The sequence below is a fragment of the Heterocephalus glaber genome, unplaced genomic scaffold (genome assembly GCF_053883595.1).
Source record: "Heterocephalus glaber isolate CG9 unplaced genomic scaffold, H.glaber_assembly_v1.0 deba00001444, whole genome shotgun sequence".
NCBI classification, from domain to species: domain Eukaryota; kingdom Metazoa; phylum Chordata; class Mammalia; order Rodentia; family Bathyergidae; genus Heterocephalus; species Heterocephalus glaber.
The window spans coordinates 19,888,265-19,906,441 of record NW_028258297.1 but is presented as its reverse complement, the minus strand read 5'-3'; the positions used below and the strand labels follow the sequence as shown (position 1 = coordinate 19,906,441).

The following is an 18,177-nucleotide window of genomic DNA, read 5'->3' as shown; positions in this document are numbered from 1 at the left end:
TTTTTCTTGGTTTAGTAATCTTTCTTTCTACCCTTTCTGAGACCTAGACTCCTAAAGTGAAAATTTGTTTTCTTACTCCATTTACTTACTAAATTATACACACCACCCTTATTTCTAGCCTGAAATGCCTTTTCTTGCTTCTTTTTTATTTCTTTTGAATTAATACAATCCAATAAAAATACCACAATGGCTACCTACCAGTTTTAAATTTTCTATTAACCACAATAAAAAAGGAAGTTGGGCATGATGGCATGTTCCTGTAATTCTAGCTACTCAGGAGGCTGAGGCAGGACAATAACAAGTTCAAGGGCAGCCTGGGCAATTTATCAAGATTTCATCGCAAAATAAAAAGTATTGTGGTGACAAAATGTACCTAAAATATGCAAGTCTTGGGTTTAATCCTTAGTACCACAAAAAATAAAAAAGGAGAAGAAAACAATTGACAATGAATTTTAATACTATATTTTATTTAACTCAATATACCCATCATATTATTTTAATATGTAATAAAAATAAAATTTGAGGTGTTTTATGTTATTTTTTGTGATGAGTCTTCAAAACCCAATTGTGCTTCACACTCAAAATCCATCTTAATTCAGACTCACCTCTACTGGCTCACTATCTACTGGCTCACCACATTACCATGTGTCTAGCAACTACTGTGCTGCACAGTGTAGTTCTAGACACTAAAGGTAATGCGATTAATAACCCCTTAATAATAATGGTTAGGTACTAAAAATAACAATTGTCAAAATAAAAATTTTAAAGAGTATTTCATATATATTAACACAGTGATATCTATTTGTCTGAGTTTTGGAAACAGGTAGTCACCAGATTTAGTAAAATACCATTTTATGACTCCAAATATTTTGTAGATTTTTCTCCTGAAATGCTATGTATATTTTACCAAGATTCTTTGAATAAAATCCACTAACATAATACCTTTTTAAATAACTAAAAGGAGTCAGAGATGTAAAAATTAAAGGAGATAATACAGTAAAAGTTCTTCATTTTCAGAAAAATTAGAGCTCATTTAAAACAATTTGTTTCAAGACAATAATTCTTGTGCTCCTCATTTAATTTGTGCTTGGCAAATATTTACAAAAACAGAGAGGAAGAAAGAAAAATTATAACCATAACATTAAAAATACCTAAAATATAAAGGGTTTTTACTGTATAATCTCTTGTGAACCCTTTAATGTAAATAGTAATATGTCAACTCTAAAGAAGACAATATTGAATTTCAGAGCCTATGACAAAACCTATGACATTTCTACTATATCTCTATGCCCCCGTACAGTGGTCCCCATATAAACATCGTAGCAGCAACTACACCTCCCCGAAGCATGCTGTCTTCTGGTTTGACAGAGCTGGATAAAACTAACTTTAGGGCTGGGGATTTAGCTTAGTGGCACTGTGCCTGCCTCACAAGCTCAAGGACCTGAGTTTTATCCCTAGTACCAACAAAGACAAACAAACAAATAAAAAAACTAACTTTAAATACATAAAATATTCTTTACCATAATTATGACCACTCTAAATGTACCCAACATTTTCTAATTTATTAATGCATTTCTAAAAATTGCAATATGTTGTCATCTATATCAAATATACACCTCCCCTCATTACATTTGTGTAAATGCACACGCTCACAGTTTACTCCAGACTTTACCAGACTGAGTTTCAAAAATAAAAGGAAATGAAGTCAGGGAAGAAAACACACACTCGGGCTATTATGGGAGGATAAGATCATGTTCGGTTTTTTTCTTCTTCAGTGACCACTGTTTGGGGAGCCACAAAATGTTTCAGAAAAATAAATCTGTTATTCAACTTCATCTACAGAAAAATAGGACAGCTCCAGGAAAGTTATCTAGAAAGGTAAGATTTTCTAAGCAGTGGTTTCATTTAATAAATGAATAGATTTAATGACAGTGTGCTTTTCTGTCTGCCAACCCAGAATGATATAACTCAATCAACACATGTTTACTTCAGTATAGTGATTGCCACATGGTGAAATATTTAAGCTAAATGCCTCTTAAAGTAAACTATAGCAACATGATGAATGCAATCCTAGTGTTATATACTGAATGTCTATGCCCCGATATCCTACCCATCATGTGATAGCATTAGAAGGTAGGTCATTTTGAGGCAGGTAAAGGAGAAACCATGAAAGGCAGAAAAAAATACAACTCTAGTTATATCTGAAGACTGTTTATATCCATAAATAAAACAGCTCAAATCAGGACAGATAATACTCATAGTATATATGATAAAGCTACCTAGAAAGGGATTACTGTGCTTTCATCATACAATTTCATGCTGTTAGATGTGAATTTTATTCCCTATGTGATGTCTTGAGTTACTTCCAACCCAAATTGCACAGTATGCAGTGAACTTTGTTATTTTGGCAGTTTTTATCTCTAGAATCTTCCAATTACCTGCGTTAGGCAAAAATCCTATCACCTTGTCATTTCTGTCTGATAACAGATTTCTAGTGCTTGATTCTTTTTTTCTCCTAATATAAGGTGTTTCATCATAAAAAATGTCAGGCAGTACATGAGGTTGCAATATATCTATGTGGAATAGAACATAATGAGGCCAAAAGAGAGCTGTTTAGAAATATCTTTTGGATCTTGTTTCCAGCCTCACTGCTGTTGACAGCTCCAGGGCTATGCATCTGAAATCTCCAGAAAGAAACATTATAAAGTGCAACTAATGTTGTCAGCATTAATAAACTTACTATTCTTTAAATTACCCTCCAAATTGTAGAAAACATTGAAATCATCATCTTTCACTGCAACATGGGCAAAGAAGAGAAAATATATGATTCTAATTTGCATGGTTCTAAAATATAATTTATGTCATTGGTGTAGCAATTCACAAAACACTAACATTTCAGTCTCACATAAATTAAGTGTTATTTTAAAATCCATCTAACTCCATTATTCTGATATAATATATATTTAGCATATATTTTATGTCTGAGATTTTAACATCTCTATCACAATTTAATCTTTGCAATTCTAAGCAGAAAGTACTATCGAAAATAAAGAAATAGACTTCCAGGGAGGCACCAGGACTCTCTTAAGATTATAACCATTGAACCAGTGAGGACAGGAGCTTGCATGGATTTGGGTACAGCCAGTAAGTCTGTGGAACCTACATAGTATGCTGCCAACTCTATATGGCAAAGTGTACCTAGAATTTCCATGCTATTCTCATAGATTTTAGATGTATTAGAGAAATTGGTGTATTTTTTATTTGTTTTGCCTTATTTACCACAGTACTATTCATATAACTTAGAGACTGGGATATCATATGTATTTAATAATAACTAATCATATCATGCATCTATTATATACTAGGTACTACTCTCAGCCCTTCAAATGATTAAATAACCTAACTGCAAAAAAGTGATAAATACTATATTTTCCCCATCATATTTAATTAAAAGAAGTGAAAACTTAAGAGATTGATTCAAAGGTCCCAGTTCTTACAGATAGCAAACAAAGGAAATGGGATTTGAGCAAAAGCATTCTGGTCGTAGAGCCCACTATATTATAACTTCATCCAAAGCAGCATCTTTGGGCTATTGTCACCATTGGCATTACCACCACATTTAGGAACATGTTGTCATCTCGGAGTATATAATGTAGAGTTGTCACTAGAAATGTTTGTTTTTCACTATGTCATCTGAATTGTAGAGATAATTAAGTTACATCTCCATATCTCTCACTATTTTCAACCCCACGAGTAAACTTTTAAAATGCTTACATGAGAACTAATTTTAATGAAACTTTAGAATTTTCAGTAATAAAGGACCACAATGTCATAAGTCTAACACCTTTGTTTTACGGTATCAATCTTACTGTGTAGTACTACCAAGGCCAGGCACTAGCTTAAGCTCTTCACTTTTATTTCTCAGTTGAGTTTCCATAGTAACCAGATCGGGTAAGTATTCTTATTATTCAGTTTTTGAAGAGAATTTCCACCTGAAGCCTCATCAGTAACACTATCCACACTTCTATCAGCATTCTGGCCCTGAGTGCCTACTAAGTTCTGCTTACATATGTGACCAAAAAAGAGAATTGCCTAGGTTTTAATATAAATTTTATAAAGTTTCTTCTTTCTAGGATATATATGATATATTGATCAGCTTAATATAACTGACAGTTTATCAGCTTATGATGTGAGTTCATTATGTGAATTATTACATAATATTAAAATATGAATAAATATATGATATTAAAATATGAATTATATAATATTAAAATAATTGACCCTTGAGGTTTATAAGATATCATAAAGAGATAGTGAATGTTTTCTCTTAATTCTGTTGTTTTAAATGCTGTCAGAATCTTCTTTGATTTTCAGAATTTCAGCTGTAAGCTAAACATCTATGGACAATTACATTTTCATTCTAGTGAAATTGTAAAAGGGGCTTGATAGCACTTTTTCCCATAATATTGGGAATATAATAATTAGTATACTTGATAAAATTTACTGGCATCATTGACTTTCAATGTTCTAATTTTTCTAATTGTAAAAGGCATTACAAAGCTCTATTCATCTTAGATGCTTTCCCTATTTTAAACTTCATTATATTTACTGAAATATGCTTATTTAATTTTTGTTCTAAAAGATTGATCATAAATCAATTTGATGGTCTTTAGAAACCATCCCTGATCTCAAAATTTTAAAACTCCTACCTTGATTAGGTATGATGTGAATGACTGAATTTTTTGAAATATTTAATTGTATTTTGTCTCTCCCCAAGTTGATAAAATATGTCAACATTGTAGATATTAATCATAAAAAGATTCCCTTCTAGTTTGGGGGAGTATTCAGAGAACAATTATATCAATAGAATTTTTTATAAAAAAATAGGTTTGAACTTCTTTCTTAAAACCAATGTATGACCTTCAGTTTTGGGGAAAAGTAAAATTAACACTATATTCCATGTACAGTTGCTGAAAATTTACTCCAGCATTTTGAGATACTGTTTAAAAAATTCTACTAAATGGCAATAGGACAAGGGCCAATCCCCAACACGTATCAGTATCTCTGGAAATCAAATAAAGTGGTTTTTATAATGAATATGCATAGGTAGACTGAAATTTTCAAATAAATATATTTTAATTAATTTATTTGTCAATACATAACCATGTAAAATCATATTATTTATATGCTTGCTTTGGTTTTAACTTCTGAAAGAAGACATAGTTTCAGTCTTAAGTACCTCTATTAAGCGTGGTGACACATACCTATAATATTACTGTATTTTGGGAAGCTGAGGCAGGAGTTTCACATATTCATGCCCAACCTGGGCAACTTAGCAATTTAGCACGACCATGTCACAAAATAAAATAAAATAAAGAAATAAAATAAGGGCTGTGGACTTAGCTCATCACAAGGACTATAGGCTCAATTCCTAGGAAACAAAAATTCATTCGTTCATTCATTAAAAATATCTTACTATCTTTTTGACTGTTTTTTACTTTAAATTTTCCTTTCCTTTTTACTGAACTTAACATATCTAAGTTTAGATTTCTTCAATTCAGAAAAAAATTGAATCATCACTATGACTCTGTTTTACCTATCCTCAAGATGCTAGATGCACATTCCCGGAGTAAACTGTACATCTGTCTCTAAGTTCCTTCCCATTTCTGTAAAGTGTTTCTTTTTCACAGCATGCATTCAGAGTACTGCTTTATAGTGATGACTTATTCCTTCCATGTAGCTTAGCTTCTTTCTATCTCCTCACAAAACATAAAAATCATTTACCTTTGACCTTCAGCCTTAGAAAGGTTTTGCTTCTGATGTCTTCTGTCAACAACTGTAAGGGGTATTTGGGAAATAGACGGTGTGACCCATGGACACACAAGGTTATTCACACCTGGGCATGAAGGGACTCAGTCCACTCAAATTTGTCGCCACCTCATGGTCAAATAGTGCCGCGTGGTGGAGTACTGCATTCTCTGCTGGGGTGCACAGGGTTTTCTTGAAAGCCTATTTGGAAAGTTGGTGAAGGAATTGAGATTGTGTGTGTGTGTGTGTGTGTGTGTGTGTGTGTGTGTGTGTGCCGTAGGACTGATAATTGGAGATGAGTAATTCTTGCTCACATGGGTAGAAAATAAACTACCAAAGAGTAACTCGTAGAATTTAGAGTTATCAGTAATTGTCATCCATTAGCATAATCTAGTGCACCCAAATTGGAAAATTCTCTCAGGCTGACTTTTTGGCAGCAAGATATGGTGAAACTGAAAAATGCAGACCAGTTCCTCCCATGCCTCCCACCCATCTGGTGAGTTAGAGTTGCACACCACCATGGCCTATTTGGCCTCAGTGCATTTAGAAAGAAAAGTAGAAGAAAGAGGACAAGGGGAAGGGATGGGAAAAGTGCAGGCATGTGGAGAGAACTGGTGCCTAGAAACGTGCCTTCCTAGTTACTAGGAGAAATTCTTTGGCCTTCCTGATGCCAAGATGTATTTCCACATCCTCCTAGATGTAACCCTACCCAGATCTCCAGTTTCTGTTTCACTATTGAGAAGGATTATACAGTTAAGGAGAATCTTGTAAGGTCATTAAGACAAAGTACAAAAGTGATGAATGAAGATTATCAAAATAGATGACTAAAAAGACAGCAGGAAGCCACAGACGTATTTTTATATCTGGTAGTCATCCCTGTTCCCTCCATAAATGTTAATATATTCTGTTCTCCACAGCCTGATGATGACTACAGTGAGTTGCACCTGAACCAACTTCTAGAATTTACACACATTTGGAAAGTATCCAGGTAAGATGTTTTATTTCTTTTTTTAAAAACTCTATTTTATTTTATTTATTTATTTTGGGGGGGGGCTACCAGGGATCGAACTCAGGTCCTTGTGCTTGTGCAGCAGGTGGCGAAACCACTGAGCTAAATCCCCAGCCCAAGATGTTTTATTTCTGTTCCAAGACAACTTTCTGGCTGAGTTCTCAAATGCCAATTCACAATATTTTTCAGTTCACTGTAAAATCTGTCCTTTCACTAGTACAGTGGAAGCTATTGTAGTTTTAATAGACATCTCCCTTTGGCAAATTCTGTAATTATCTATTTTTCACACCTCTTCAGATATATTTGAAGAGGTGCTAGCACTTTCCAGAACAATCTAACATTCATTTTAAAATATCTCTGCTGCCGGTTATTGTATGCTCAATGATTTTTTAATTCATTTTGTGAATTTAGGTATGCATGTGTGGCTAAGCTCTTTGTAAAACTAAATCTCCATACTTTGAAAGTCATAATCTTCTGCTTAAAATTCTTTCTGGAGGGCCGGGGATTTAGCTTAGTGGTTCCTGGGCCTGCCTCACAAGCGCAAGGTCCCAAGTTTGATCCCTGGTACCAAAAAAAAAAAAAAAAAATTCTTTCTGGAACACCCTGAAAATAATTGGTATATCACAAACAGAGGAGTGTAAATTCAAATTGGAAAATTCAAGTGACAGGAAGTGAACATAGCCTAATTATTCTTACACCTAAATATAGGCATGTATTATTTGAAAGAACAGAGTTATCAGAAACCTAAACTAGGAGAAGAAATCAGTGCTACAGACTGGGTATTTCTGGCATTAAATTGTTTTGGGCTGAACCAGCAAAAACATGATGTGGGAGGAACATCTCATAAATCTTTTAAGTAAAGCCTGATATAAAATGCTATTTAAAATTGCTTTTAATATTAATAACAATTATCTCTTCATGAAAAGATTATACATTTTGTATATGCTCACATCTAATCCATCCCCAGGAGGAGAACACTGAAGTAGGATACTGTGTATTATCAACTTCAGCATCAAGCAGCCTGAAATTCTGTGAGGCCATCTAAATTTCCTAAGTTTAATCAGGTCATTAGAGTCAGTACTAAAATCAGTTCAATCTGAAATTTTCAAAAGCCATATTTTTCCATTAAACTTTTGTCCTTTTATGTGTGTCTCTCTTTCCCATCATCCTTCACAAAATGTCCAGCTTTCCTGTATAAAATCATAGAATGTCTAGGACGGCAATGACTTTTAATCATAATCTAACCCAAATTTTTATTTCCTAGCTAGTTATATGGATCAGGTGTGAGTTCTTATCGATATAGCATATTAACAAAGGCTGCAGTGTAGTTTCCTTTTTTACAAAATAAATTTATCCAGGAAAACAAGAAAAGATGGGCAGAGAGAGAGAGAGCTTTTAGTTTTAGAAACAAGTTTTATATTTTTAAAATGCTATTCTTTTCCTGTCCTTTCGTCGTCTTTTCCATATTCTGTTTCCTCTTAGAGCTGATTAACAGACTCCATCTGAGGTGGTAGTGCAGTAAAGAGTGAAAAGGCAGCTGTTGTGAAATATATTGATGGGTTTTTCATGCTGGTTTTTTTTTTTTTACATAATTCATCATTCAGTTGAGAGGTTTTTAGGACAAATAAGAAGGTAAAATTAATGATGTTGTAGAAAATAATTTCAACAATAAAATCCACACGAATCTATATTCCACCTAAACATGGGTAAAACTGGAACAGGAAGAGAAGGTCAGGAAAGAAAAATCCACAGATTTGGTGCAAAGACCATCCTTTCTGTTAAAAATATGTGCCATTACTTCCAGAAGCAATTCTCCATAACATTTCATTTGTTTAACATTTCTTGGTGTTAATATTTACCACTGTCTTTCCAATTGAAAACAGACTTGTTTCTCCTCTGCTCTCACACTACTACTGTCAACCCAGATTTCTGTGACTCTAAAAGGTGTGGGGATTTCTCCCTATCAGCAAGCAGTCAAATCTTCAGTGGACAGAATTGGATGTTCTGTAATTCAATTCAGTTCTGACAGTGTCTTCCAGGAGAAAGAGTCAGATACCACAGATTGAGGGCTGTCTCCTAGACTGCTCACCACCACATACATATGCTTCAGATGCCAATTACAGACCTCTCCTGGTTTTACTTATGCTGGTGACTAACTGGATGTAACTCAGGAATCACAAAGCACTCTCTTTGGAATCATTTAATTTGCTTGAGTGGTTCACAGAACTCAGGGAGGTGAGTTGACCAGTTTATGATAAGGTATTACACAGGACACAGATGAAGAGAGGCATAGTGCAAAGTATGGGAGGAAAGGGGTAGATTCCATGTCTTCTCCAGAACCTCCATGTGAACAGCCATGGAGATTCATTTACGGAAGCTTGATTAACAAGGCATGATTAAATCACCAGGCCTTGGTGACTAACTTAACCCCAACACCCTCTCCTCTCTTAGACATTGAGTCACGGGACTAAAAGCTCTGCTTTTTTCTGTGACCAGCTCCCATCTAGAAGACACCACTTTGGAGACTTCAAAGGACTTTTAGGAGTCACATGCCAGGAAACTTGGACAAAGACCAACTACACATTTCTCAATATTACATATTGGCAACTTTCATTCTTAATTAACAGTAGTTCTGTATACTGTAATGATTGGCCTTTGGAGGCAGGAGATTAGGGTGTGGTCAACCAGCTGAGCAAATGGGCATGACCTGTTAATCACAGAGATGCGCAGAACATAGTTCCCCAAGCCCTATACTTGGGACCAATCAGCAAGGGCTAATTTCAGTTCTCCTGCTGCACAATCAAGCAGATTTTTGATTAGATGGCCTAGATCTGCCAAAAGATCTCTACCACAAACTTCGTAGGTACTGTAAGCTCTCTCTGTGGCTGGCTCTCACATGGCAGAGTGTACTTCTTTTCCTACCTTTAATGAATGCAAAACTCTGCTACCTTTTTCACATGACTGGACCAATTCTTTGTTCCAGACACCAAGGACCAAGAAAGAATAGAGAATCCCAGAACCCAGTTTCACTTGGAGAAGTTCAGTTTGTCATGATTCCTTGGAATGTTAACATTTTTGAATATATTTGTATTCTATCAAATTATACGAACTTTATTAAACACTCATATGAAATATTTATAAAATTATATCAAGTGTAGTCCCTTTTACTCCCTGCCTATTGTTGAATCATGGACAAGATAGTACTTGTGAGAAATATTTGTGTTAAAAATTATATAAGATGTCTCACCCAATTTTAACTAAATTTCCTTTTCTTTTCAGACAGTGCTTGTCAACTGCAATAAAAAAATATGACTTCCACCTAAAAAACCTATTGTCAACCCGGGTATGGACATTTATCTATCAATCAATAAGCATTTGCAAGTATCACACATCTTTTCTTTTTCTAAAACTTTGCAATTTTCTGAAGATAAAAAAAAGATGAATGAATCAGAGGGGGCTTTAATTTCACCATGGAAAAATATACAGGTGAAAAGATACATGCAAAAGTGTTTTAGGTGGCTCCCATGGATTCTTAGCTGCACAGAAGATGGAAATTATACATAGGCCAGTTTCAAGACTAAAGGGAAAGCTTCTTACAGGAAAGAAACACAGTTGGCTGCTCTATAGACACCAACCCTAGAAAAGACAATGAAATCAGTTCCTCCACCAACAGCCTAGTTAAGGACAGAAAAGATTGGCTACTTCATAGATTGAGCAGCCCTACACAAAGGAGGCATTTAAATTTTATGGGGTCTCAAAGGAATGTCATTAATTATTCATGGATTTTTTTAAGAAGGGTACAGGGGTCTCAGAACTGGGTGCACTTTAGCTATTTGCACTGATCTCATCCAGTTTACCTGTGCAATCTGCTCTCTTTTCTTGGAGACTGTGTGTGCTTGCTCCTTTGATTAATTATTTGTTTTCTTTCTCAATGAAGTGTACAGTTTGCTCCTTTTTATATAGGAAAAATATAACTCTCAACCTGTTAGATGTCAAATGTGCAGAGTTTGTGGTCTCACGATATCAAGGAACAAAGTCTTGAACCAAAGGAGGAAGTTAGGAGAGTTTCTCTGGAAATAAGGGGAAGAAGAATAGCTCTTGGACTTCCAGGAGGAGTCCCAAGTGAGTGGCCACTCAGGCTCTTTGTCAGGAGCAATTTATACAGCAAAATCACAATGTAGGTTAAATGTGGGTCAGACTACAATCAACCTATACGATTACAAGTATAGCTGCTTAGCTAACACTGATCCAATAGGGAAATGAGTTATGTACCAAGAGTATATGGAAAGAACAAAGGCATTAGAGAGAAGAGTATGGATCCAGATGTTCTGGTTCCCCACCTATGAGTTTGATGCCTATCTGGGCCCACTGGACCAGGTGGTGCTAATTACAGTGTAACCTGAAGTTGCTGTTTATCTCTAAGGGGGCTCCAGCCCTTGCTATTGCTTCTCCATCTTGAGGCCTAGTTCATTTGAGATTTGCCTCCAGCCACAATTCTTATGTCTCTGTTTTTTGTGCTGACTTCCTTGAGGGTCCAGTCCCTCTCTGTACATTAATTGCTACCTAATTTAGCTGTCTATAATACTTTGATTAACTCCAATATTTGGTTTCTTTCTTCTTTTATCACTCAGAAGTGCAGTTGCTCACTTATTTCCTATCAGATTGTCACCAGGCTGGGTCTGAGGGGGGTCCCAAGACTAAAATAAGGAATCTATCCTACCCTTTAAATAAGTGCAGGTTTGCTGACTCCTGTCAAGGAAAAAGAATGCATCAGTAAAAGACATGAGAACGGTTGGTTAGACAGAGATATAGAATATACTCAAGAGCGGAGTGTGGTGCTCAAACAAATGTGACATCTTGTGAGCCCGAGTTACAGCATTTAAGAGGGTGTCATCAAGATGGGCGATCTAGGATTTGCACAGTATTCTGTCCATCAGGGTATGAAGCAAATCATCCAGTTGTGTTTGAAGTTGAGATCTGCTGCCCACCAAGGTTGCTGCTTCTTGAGGATGGAGGAAGTGCAGTTCATAGGTGAAAAGGACAGATTAAGTGCCCAGATTTATAGGATTAGTGAGAATTTATTTATTTTAGTTTTTTGGAGTGAATTTCCTGGAAGGAAAAAGGACTTGAGTAACTTTTGCCTTGAAGCTACAGTTTTTATTAAAAGTTCAATTTTAAAAACTCGATTTCCTTGTCTCCTTTCTACCTAGTCTTTATTTCCTCCACTCTACCTCAAGGTGGTTACTTCAAACTCCTGTTAACCCCTGTCTCAGTTGTACACTTGAACTCTGAAGTCAGACTGCCTGAGTTCAAATCTCTCTCTTTGTCTGTAACTTGTTTCCTATGTGGCCCTGAGAAAATGACTTAACCTATTTGAAAGTCCTGTTAACTCCTTGCCTTGGGATTATGGAAGACCTGCGTGTATGCAGGAAACAACAGAAAGGGTAAAGAATTTGACCCATTTGAGCTGTATGTATAAAAATTAGTGTTTTTTTTTTTTTATCCTCAGAGAAGAGGAGTCTTGAAGAAAGATGAGGAATGGGGATAGAACTCAGCAGAGTCAGAAAACAGCCTGGTGTGATTCAGAAACTATACATTTTTGGTTGGCAATAGAAAGGTCTCAAGGTGAAAGCTTGGAAAGAGATCAGAGGAAAGGAGTACACAAGGGCTAAATTATATAGGATCTTAAGGATATTTTATGGCTAATTTAATGATTTTCTAATTTATCGGTGCCTGACACGAAGCCGTTGCCCGCAGAAGTAGAATGACTGATGAATTTTAAGAGGATTCTTTCATTAGTCCAAGGAAGTGATGAGGGTGTAGACTCACACTCTACTGGAAGGGAGATGAGGGGCAGGTTGCTAACAGGTGAAAATGTGCAATTTATATGATTGGGTGAAACACTAAGCAACAAAAGAAAGGGATGCCCAAGAAACTGCAGACTTCCTGGCTCCTGAATGAGTGCATGGAGGCATCAGCTCACTAAAGAGAGAAGAGAGGAAAAACTTGCTGGGCAGGAGAAAATGATGGATACAATGCAAGGCTGCTATAATTTAGACACATGTGCCACATCTAAGTTGTGATTGCCATCAGGAGACCATTTCCTACAGCTTCTTCCACACAAGGCTTAGCGCCTCATGAACAAAATACCATATGATTACAGAAAATTGGAGGACTCGGGATTGTCTTTAAAATAAGTGAGGACTTATTTTTCCATTAAATAGTCCACTCAATGTATAAAAAATGGTACACATTTCAAGTAACTATTCCTAATATATATGAACATAAAATGGATCTGAAAATAATAAGTTGTAATTTTTGACATGGATTCCAAACTCATTTGTGAATTCCATACAAATATTGAAAGACACGGAGATGACAAATAAGTAATTAATATTTCTAATCCTCTCACTTTAATTTCATTATTATTTCTTGACCCTGACATGAAACTGGAAATCTAAAAGGTGGAAGGTGTAAAGAAACCACAGTTAGTTTATTTTGAGTCTCTTAAAAAATGTCATTATTAGTACCTCTTTGAGCTTAGTTCTTCAAACTTGTTACAAAAATACATTTGAAGACTTCATTTCTAGATTATTTATATCTCTTGACTTCTGTAGAGATCTATAATTATAGCTTGAACAATAAGACAAACAATATTGACCTACTGTTGGCCTACAGTAAATATATACAAAATGAAGTAACTTACTTCTACTAACAATAGAACAGTATTCAACAGCAATAGGGTACAGTTAACTAGCTATCTAGAGATTCATAAAGCTTAGTAATTAGTAAATATAAGAGAGGTTTGGAAACTAGAGAATAAAAAAGCAAAATTTGAAAAATTAATCAATGTGGTATAAGGTTATGAGTGAGTTTTAGTCATCTTTCTCAGCAGTACTCATGTAGCATATGAGGTGTGATTAAAAATGAGTTGTAAGTTTGAATTTTTCAAAATTTATTACACCACAATACACCTTGCCATTAATCACCCACAAAATACACCTCTTCGCTTCAGACACATTTATCCCATCATTCCTGCTACTCTCAAAAACAGTTCTAGAAGATCTGTTCCATGTCTTCAGTTGCACAGTTATGGCTACTTTAATGTTTTGAATTGAATCAAAATGTTTGCCTCTTTGGTCACTGTGACTTTGAGGATGAGCCAGAGGTCACAAGGTGCCAGATCCAGTGAATAAACTGGATGAAGACACACCATAATGTTTTCCTTTTTAAAAAAAAAAATGTCAGAAACAGTTGATCAATGAGGGATGATTAAACAATAGTGAATGTTTAATTTTTTTTAAATTTATTACAGTTAAAGACACATTGCCATCAATCCCTCTCAAAACACCTCCTTTCAATGCAAGCACATTTATCTCATTATTCTTAGCAATGCATTTTACTTTAGTAAGGTTTTTTTAAAAATTAATTTTATTGGTCCATTTCAGGTATACAATATAATGACATTCGTCATTGGAAATTTGCACCTTTACATTTTAGTAAGGTTTTTAATTAAACATCCATCATATTTTTCTATCACCCCTTAGACATCTTTTTTCCACATAAGCATACACATATTTTTGAGAATCTGTAACACTTCTTAATTTCCAAATTTAGAATTTTTGTCATATTACTCATATATGAATCTTTCAGTACACCCATTTTGAAAGGAGCCATTGACCATTGTGAATTTTTCCAATATGACTTAACAGTTGGCAAAATATCAAAGAAAAATGATCTTTACATTATGACTGGGAAAAAATTATCATCATTTTCAATGAAATTATTTTATAAATAAGACAGTGTTAGAAATTTTCCAGATGGGCTCAGTTCGAATCAATGAGCTTTTTAAATAAGATTTTTTCCCTCTAAGAAACATCAATAGCAAATATGCAAGAATTGAAGAGAGAGTATGATATTATCAATTTACCATTTTGCATTTTGTATTTATTTGACAAATGCATTAACTGGCGTTTTAACAGTGTCCAAAGCAATATCAGTTTGAAAAATGTTTTCGCACATCTCCCAAACTTAGATTATTATAAATGATTTGAAATAATAATAAATAAACACTTGAATAAATGTAATGAATTTATTTGGTAATTTAAATCATACCAAATATTTTCCTTCCTTAAAATGATTATTTCAACACATTTTAGACTCTTCTCATTCCAGATTGGGTATTCTGGCTCTTATGCTAACTGGTTAATTTTGTAGGTAGCTTACCTAGAACTTTTCCATTGTACATTGTCTTCATCCCTTTTATTCAATAATATCCTGAATTGTAAGAAATGTTTTCTGTATTCCATCTTCTGCACTCATCTTTAATATTTCAGAGAAATTAGAAATAGAAAAAAGAGAAAAAAATTCCCCTGTTATTACTGATGTATTTCCTCACTGGTGCAAAGAGAGACTGGAAAGTGAACCATATCCTGATGATCTGGTTGGAGAGACAGCATATTCATATAAATAATGCATACAGAGTGCTTTACAGAGTGCAGTGCAAAACTAGATCTCAGCATAGATGAAAGAAACCAATTCCTGGTGAGGAATCGCTTCTTCCTAGTAGACTCTAATACACTATCTTCAAATTTCTTATTAAAATGCTGGTTAGGACCTTTAGAGAAAGTTAACAATTCCTATCATTGATGGCAACTTCACAAGAGAATTGAGAAACTACTGAATTAATTGTACAGTAGATGGAAAGAAAGAGGGGGCACATGGAATTTTATGAGATATATTTAGCTATTTTTAGAACTGAAGCTGTCTTAGTAACACCAAGATTTTCAGGAGTTCCGATTCCAAACTAATTTAAACAGAATAGCAATATAGAGCAGGATTTAATAAAGGCAGAGATTCCAAAGTCAAATAGATATTTTGTCAACCTCCACCACTCTGGAGGTATTTATGCAGCCTCCCTAGAGCTCATATTATTCATAATAAGAGTGAGGATAATAAAATATGATGCAGTGATATTTATGGTATTTTAAATGATTAATGAAACAATTGATATAATGGACATAATATAATGTAGTGACTGAATATCACTACAAGAATATAAGTGCAGGTGTTATTTTATTGCTGTTCTGTCACTAATTTTATCACCACCACTACATTTGAGAATTATATAGGATCCAGAAGCATTATGCCTCAGAATTGATTTGCATTCACAATAGACTATAAGAAAAGGTGAGAAAGGAGCAAAAATTTGTAAGAAGAAACAGGATAAAATGAATAGGAATCAAGCACCAGTTGAAGCTCACAAAGGAATTCAAGAGATAAAGGAAGGTAAAATCAGGTCAGAGGAAAATAATGCACAATGGTGGAAATGAAACCTATCTTAGCAGAAAAAGGGGCAGATTGAAACTTCTAAAAGTTAAATTTATCATCTATAGAATACGCCAAGATTGCAAAATCATAAAAAATGAGAAGTTAAAATCAATCTTCAAAATGGAAAATAATCAGTTTCATTAACACCTTGGATTCCTAATGAGATAGAAAGTACTGGAAATCTTTGTGGAAAGGAATAATATGATCAGACACTCTACTTGGAACTTGTGTTGTTAATTATGTAATATTTGAAGAACATGCAATATCATATACAAATTAAAGAATAAGGATATAAACAATGAGTTAAGGAATAAATGTCCCTATTATCACATAATCTATCTGTGTCCCATTTCAATTCTCCCCTCTAAGTAATAGGTACTCTTTAGTGGAAAGTATCATCACCAAAGTATTTACTTTTAAAAAATATAAGATTCAACTGTTTTCTTTTGCAATTTACATTTGTCCACTTTCCATGTTTACCTTATCAAGACTCATGGGAATAACTCATATATTTACTTCTTTCAGTTATATGTGTCATTAATATAGCTTGCCAGTTGGTGGTTTTACCTTTTTACCTTCATCATGATGTCTTATTTATTAAATCAGCTTTCTCAAAGTTTAATTCATATAAAGTAAACTGTACCCATGTTATATGGACAGTTGGATTAAATTTGAAAATGCACATATCTATATAATTATGACTAGAACCAATATATAAAATACTTTCAATACACCAAAATGTACCCAGATGTCTCTCAGTAGTAAATTCCTCCCATGCTTAGACTTCATGCAACCAAAGATTTATTGTAGCTCATTTTGAATACCTTTTTGTCTTTTTGTGAATCTTATATAAATGGAATCATAACGTACAGTTCAAGAGTCCCTGCTGCTCTATATATTAACATTTATTGCAGTTAGAGCTCTAATTTTACTCACTGTAGGGCATAGCAAAATTTTTGGTTTTAAATTTTCATTTCCTTAATCACTGAAGATGTTGAATTACTTTTTATGTTTCATGACCATTCATATATCTTCTTTTGCCAAGTGTTTGTTTAAATGGTTTGCTCATTTTTAAATTGAATTATATATCCTATTGTTATGGAATTGCAAAAGTCCTTATATATATATTCTAGATACAAGATCATTGTGAGCTATGTGACATATATACTAAAAATATTTTCTCTCAATCTATAATTTGTTTGCTTGTTTGTTTCATTTATTTTGTGCCATTAAGAAAGTTCAAGGTTTTAATTTTATAAAATCCCATTTTATTATTTTATATTTTTGGCTTTTTTTCATATCATTTAATAAAGATTTGCCTACACAAGTTGGCATAAATTTTCTCCAGTCTTTTAATGACTATAGTTGTTTATTATCCATTTCAAGTAACTTTCTGTGTAGTTAAGAGGTAATACTCAAGCCTTTTTTGTTTGGTTTGGTTTTTCAAAATGAATAACCAGTTATTCCTGAACAATTATTTAAAATGATACCCTGTTCTCTATCTCTAAGTGCTCCATAATATTAACAACACTGTCAAAAAAATTAGTTATGTATATGTAGATGGAGTTCTAAATTCCCTCTTTTGTTTCATAAATCTAAGTACCTATTTATGGAACAGTCATACCATCTCTGAAATAATTTTGATTTTTCTCTCTAATAATAGGGCTTTTGTTATTAAATACTTGTCAAGAGCTGCAAAAGAATTGTACTACTTGCTATTTTTAGAAAGTCTTTCACCAATAGTATGCAATTACAGAAGTTATGTAGTTGTGATATGAAGTTAGTTGCCTTTTACAGTGTGAAAAAGTTTCCTTCTCTTGTTAGTTTGTTAAAAACTTCTTAGATGGAGGATGCTATAGTCCATGGTTTTTCTCTTTTACACTTTCTAAATTTTAAAAAGTGAGCATTACTGAAATAAGTCATATTACTAAGAATTTATAATCCTTTCTGTATATTTCTAGCTTTAATTAACTGGTAGTTTGTTAAGGATATTGCATCTGTATTTAAGAGGGACATCGCATTATAGTTTT

At 34.0% G+C, this 18,177-nt stretch overlaps 1 protein-coding gene and 1 long non-coding RNA gene across 5 annotated transcripts in view; one reads left to right on the top strand and one right to left on the bottom strand.

Moving 5' to 3' along the window:
* Positions 1–15,225, bottom strand: part of LOC147827499 (uncharacterized) — a 51,498-nt gene extending 36,273 nt beyond the window's left edge. Inside the window, exon 1 of the long non-coding RNA XR_015452167.1 lies at positions 15,044–15,225. This is a non-coding gene — a long non-coding RNA (uncharacterized LOC147827499). The remainder of the gene's footprint in view (positions 1–15,043) is intronic.
* Pik3c2g (phosphatidylinositol-4-phosphate 3-kinase catalytic subunit type 2 gamma) overlaps positions 1–18,177 on the top strand; it is a 326,458-nt gene that overhangs the window by 64,899 nt on the left and 243,382 nt on the right. For all 4 annotated transcript variants that reach the window (XR_002395360.2, XM_087213485.1, XM_021259132.2 and 1 more), the window contains exons 6-8: positions 1,776–1,878; positions 6,726–6,796; positions 10,097–10,160. Coding sequence is in view for 3 of the 4 variants with exons in the window: in XM_087213485.1 (XP_087069611.1) it covers positions 1,776–1,878; positions 6,726–6,796; positions 10,097–10,160 (238 nt within the window). In the remaining variant the exon portion in view is untranslated. The remainder of the gene's footprint in view (positions 1–1,775; positions 1,879–6,725; positions 6,797–10,096; positions 10,161–18,177) is intronic.